This window comes from Trachypithecus francoisi, unplaced genomic scaffold, assembly GCF_009764315.1.
Source record: "Trachypithecus francoisi isolate TF-2019V2 unplaced genomic scaffold, Tfra_2.0 Lachesis_group10, whole genome shotgun sequence".
Taxonomy (NCBI): domain Eukaryota; kingdom Metazoa; phylum Chordata; class Mammalia; order Primates; family Cercopithecidae; genus Trachypithecus; species Trachypithecus francoisi.
The window spans coordinates 99,575,690-99,580,964 of NW_022681455.1; the positions used below are offsets into that span (position 1 = coordinate 99,575,690).

At 39.2% G+C, this 5,275-nt stretch overlaps 1 protein-coding gene across 1 annotated transcript; it reads right to left on the reverse strand.

Annotated features, from left to right (window-relative positions):
• Window positions 1-1,162: 1,162 nt before the first annotated feature.
• Window positions 1,163-2,604, reverse strand: LOC117087888 (protein FAM32A). The gene has a single exon (XM_033218667.1). It carries the CDS (start codon window positions 2,577-2,579, stop codon window positions 2,241-2,243), a length of 339 nt encoding a protein of 112 aa, XP_033074558.1. The 5' UTR covers window positions 2,580-2,604; the 3' UTR covers window positions 1,163-2,240.
• Window positions 2,605-5,275: the final 2,671 nt, after the last annotated feature.

Here is a 5,275-nt window from a genome sequence, read left to right on the forward strand (position 1 = left end):
AAATTCCCTTTTCTTTTAAAATTTTTTTCTGTTCAGTACTGAGCCTTTATATGAAAGAATCCATCTAGGATACTACATACAAAGGCCAAATTGACATGGAATAAAATTTAAGTCAACCAAATAAGAATGAAATGTGTCAGAGAGAGGAAAAAACATTTTATGGATTGGAGTAGCCTCTGAGCTGACTTTTACACTCCAGGTTTTCTTTGATTCCATAATCTACTCCAGTATGGTTTCATTAAATGTAACGTAATAAAGGGAATAAAATTTACATCTAAATTCACAATAGTATATGTGTTTACATGTTCTCCAGGCTAATTGCCATTTCTGAACATCATTTAATGTGACAATACTCTTTAAAGCAGACTTATAACTTCACATGTAAACTTTTCCCATGAGGTTAAGGCCAGAGTATTAGAGTCTCCCCTGGTCTTAACTTACAGATGTCTAGATTTGAGAGTGAGTAAATATTCTTCAATGTAAAATACAATTGAAGCCATATGGTAGAAATATTTCCTCTTCAGTTTTCTTTTTTTTCTAAAGTTGGAAACTCTTTGCTAGTTCGTTGTTCTGTCAGGAGTTTCTTTTCTTTTTGCTTTTAATTATCTTTGGCTTTTGTTTAACAGGTCTCATGTATGTGTTGGATCTATGCCCCCTCTCCTCCACGCATCACTTTGCTTTCTTAGTTGTGAATTTGATGCAGTTAAAGTCTGCCTCAATGTACCAATTACCAGCATTTAAAATAAAACCAAGCCACAGATTATACAAATGAAGGAGAAAAAAAATAACAGCACTTTGTATAAACAAGGGCAGGGAGACAATTTGTTCTAGTCAAGGACAAATAAAATTAAACTCTACCCAAATTACCACATGTCAAGCTAATCAAGGAAATGTTGTTTCTTCAATTCTATTGTGCAAAAATAATTGAAATGACATTTTATAAAATCTGGCAGAGGTAAATGTTTTTTAAAGCAGGCCTGCAAACTTTCAGATATTTCAGGTCACCCTAAGAGCTATTTGTATTGTGTGCTCGACTGAAATAATTGGAGAGCATAGCTTCAAGATGTGTTTTTTCTGCTTGAGAGAATCAGGGCCATCTCTTGGGGTTCGAGAGTAAACCGGTATGTTTTTTTTTTTTTTTTTTTTTTTTTTTTTTTTTTTTTAACTGGCTTTTGCTTTATTGTGTAATTTACACAGGACAACCCCAAACTCTACACTTGGTTTTTCTCTTCTGCCTCATTATTCTTTCAGTATCTATGTTGACAGAGATCTTTTCTCCCAATAGTATATGTGGTTTGATCCTCAACCAGGACGCACAGGCCCTACAAGATCCCAGCCCTCCAACACGAACACCTGGGCCCTCCCATTTGGCTGCAGCCTTGCCTGTTTGTACTGGGGCTCTGCCCTGGTCCTGTCACCCCTGAGGCATCCGTAGGGCAGGAATGCCAAACAGGATCCATGTGATTTACTCTGAGTAAATACAAGAGGCTGCTAGGAGCCCCCAGCTGAGGACTGAGAGGCAGGCTGTCTGGGTTTCATTTCAAAGAACGCTGTGATGCATTAGCAACGTCTGCTTTGGAAACACCCATTAGAAGTACCTGGAAGGAGGGTTTTGGGGAACGGACTCAGAAAGGACAAGGTGTGTCCGATCCATTCTTGCCTTATGTGGCTGTTCTGCTACCCAGGCTGCACTGTCTCAGTGGCCAGGTGGCTGAGGAGGAAGTCTGAAGGCCACAGAGTTGCAAGTGACTTTCCTGGGGCCTGCGGGGGACAGCATAGGCCCAAGCTAGAGGAAGCTCAGAAGGGCGCCCACGCTGGGTCCTGTGGGGCTCTGCACGCTGCAGGCCACCATGGCGCTAGCTCCTTATCCTCTGGAGTCTGTCTCATCCAGGAGAAGACAGCTGGCTGGCCTCACAGCGTTAGATGCAACTCAGGGGTGAAAACATTTTTACATGGCACGGACACACAGTGGGCTTTACCTCTGGATAAACTGAGAAACTTTCCATCCAAACGAAAAGGGTGTATCTTCTGTACGTTGCCAAGAACCTAAACTGAGTACAAGGACAATCTTACTTTAATCAAGTTCCAGAATGAGGGTACACAGCTTCGAAAAGCAGTCTGTAGCAGAAGATGCAAGGTGTGCGTAAGGCCGTGTTTCTAGAATATACCAAAGGAAACACACACAACCCCAGGGCGGCCTTTTGCGAGTCCCCGACGCTGCTCCGCACCGGGGCAGGTGGCTACTTCGTCCAGCTGACTTTGGGAATGTCATAATGCTCCGTGAGTGTGTCCAGGTGTCTGTTGAAGTCCTCCACTCTCTGCTTGTGGGTTTTGGATGCTTTCTTTAGGATCCTTTCCATTTGCCGCTTCTCCTGCATTTTCTCGAAGGCCGCCTGGGCCGGGGTCCGCTTGTCCAGGCCGCGCCGCTTCTCCTCCTCGTTCTTTTTGCTCGTTCCCATTGCTTCCAGGAGTTTCGCTTTGTCTTTGTCCTTCTTTTTCTTCTTCCGCTTGGTCACTCCCAGCTCTGCGACGCCTTTCAGCTTCAGGGGTCCCTTTTGGACCTGCTCGTAGGCCTCCATAACACTCTCCGGTGGTTCAGCAGATGTACTCAAACCCAGGTATGTTAAAGGGACCTCCCAAATCCCTGAGGGTATCCTCATGAGAACCACTCAGTTACATGTTTTTGTTTTTTGGTTATTTCTATCCCTTCATGTTATCCATCAATGTGCTCTTTGTGAAACCCATTTACCTGTTGTGTTTTCTTGCATATTGTACATGAAATCTTGGTAATAAATCAACTTTCTTGAAATAATTTGTTCAAGTCTTATTCAGAAATTAATTTTGACGTTTATTGGGGCAATTAACAAGTAGAAAGACTAGAACAAAGATGAATAACATATTCATTCTTTTTGTTCCTCATTCTATTCTTTTCTGTGGTCAATATTGCTTAAGGTTATAAAATGAAAGTTCTACAAATCACAATCACATAACTGTCAGGCACCTTATTAAATTTCATTCAATCCCATACCAATTCTTAAGGGACCATCACTATCTTCCAATTTACACAAAAATTGAATAAAAACTGATCAAAAATTTATGGGAATGAAAAGTCATCTTAAATTTGATCTACTATTGCTGGAGAGAAAACTAGGCCAAGAAGTTTAGCCTATTAGGCAGAGGGGAGCCATGAACAGCTTGTGAACAGAGGAGTGACATGATTAAATCTGGCAATGACACGCAAAATTGATTCTTTGATCATTGCACTTCGTTTTCTTTATTATAAAGGCATAACATGTATTGTAACAAGCCAAAGCATTCAGAGTGGGAAGTTAAATCATGGTGCGGACCTTGCTCACAAAATATTCATGGAGTCTTTTATATTTTCTAGGCATCCTTGGAGTTGAGTGACTAGTTCTGGCTGCTGGTCTTCGGGTGACATGTGTCATGTTTGAGCTAAGGCAGGAAAGAGCTAATGTGTCTCCTCCATCCCTTTCTACCACTCACTGGTAGCGTTGGAGGCCAGTGGTTGAGTTACAGGGTCAGGAGATTGAAGCTGTTGGTAGCAACCACAAGAAGTAGAGTTTTTCCAGAACAATGTCCAACAAGAAAGATACCAGCCATTCTGGAGATCAATTTGGCAGTTAGTAGTGAAATTAAGAATGACATGATTATGGATTAGCAATGCCCACTTCTGGTTATTTGCCTTGTTAAAAAATATCATACAGGTCTATTGAAAAGAAGTGTCCAAGATCATCAGATTTCCCCTTCTTCCCCTGCTGACATGCTTTTTGTGCTGAACTTTAGATTTCAATTGCGGTACAGTGTATTTATGGTAATGAACAATTTGAGGTGATCTGTGTGTTCATTTCTGGAAAAATAAGTAACATAATAAGCTAGATACATATATAAAAATGGATAGATTTTAAATATACCATATAGCATAGATTTTATTATTTGTATAAATTTAGGGGGTACAACAGCAGTTTTGTTACATGGATATATTGCATAGTAGTGACGTCTGGATTTTAACTATCACTTGAATAATGTAGATTGTACCCACTAAGTACTTTCTCATCCATCACCCCTCCCTTCTGAGTCTCCAGTGTATATCATTCCACACTGTATGCCCATAAATGCATAGTTTTGAGTTATAAATTAAGGAACAGCCAAGAACTGTAGAATAGCATCATTTATATACCCTGAAAACACAAAAACACACATGTACAATAACATGATATGTTTTACAAGGTTACATATGTGACCAAGATGATGAGGAGGAAAGGGAAAGGAAATGGACACTAAAAGTTAAGTGAAAAATAAAAATAAAAAGTAGAACAAGAGAAGGGCTTTTCATAGAACAATTCAGAAATATGTTTAACTCAGCTTTGTAAAATCTGAGGTGACAACAAAATTAGAAGGAAAAGATAATTACCTGTCCACTTCAAATTCCACCTTGTGATATATCCACGTTAATACAATGGTGAGCTTCCTCCAATGATGTGTTCACAACACCTTAGATTCACCTTTGCATAAGCCTATATTACTTCAATTGTTGGGACATAGCTCATTATCAACATGACCTTGGTCAGAGATTCATAAAACATAAGTTGAAAACTTTCTTAGCTACTAGTCTAAATAACCTCATTTTACCTAATGCTGACTCAAATAACTGAAATTACTTTTTCAAGCGAAAAGAAAAAATCAAGGGTCAGGGTCAGCACTGAAGGTCAGATCTCCCATATAGCTAATCAGCACTATTTCCATTATGCCCTGTTACACATAAGAATATGGGGAGTGTCTGAAAAAGATCAAAATAAGCATGATCAATTGAAATACTAGACTAATTCATGTTATACCAATTATGCCTGCCACTTACCATTTGAAAATTATATTTTAAGATGATTTTTCAAGTTCTCAGGCAATATTTACAGAGAAAACTGTGATGGTATTAGAGGCTAAGCTGTTGATTACAAACAGGAGAATTTTCAGCTTTACGTGATTTGCTTAGAGGCAGCAAAATGAGTTGAAGTGGAAATAGTCCACTCTCTGACCCTATTCATCCTTATGGAATTTTATCCCTACGTTCAAGTAAAAGAGAGCTCTTTAGCTCTCATTCAGCCTTGTCATTATATTGATTCAAACATAGGAAGTGTAAATAATTAAGAAACTTTAAAAGTGTCCAATTGTAAGTGCATTCAAAAACTTTTCTCCCCTTAAAAGGTGTATCTACTGGAATTTTAATCAGAGAAGACAGACATTTTAATTCTAAACTTAT

Excerpts from the sequence above, each read along its gene's own strand:
- LOC117087888 (XM_033218667.1), bottom strand. The coding sequence starts at position 2,579 with ATGGAGGCCTACGAGCAGGTCCAAAAGGGACCCCTGAAGCTGAAAGGC.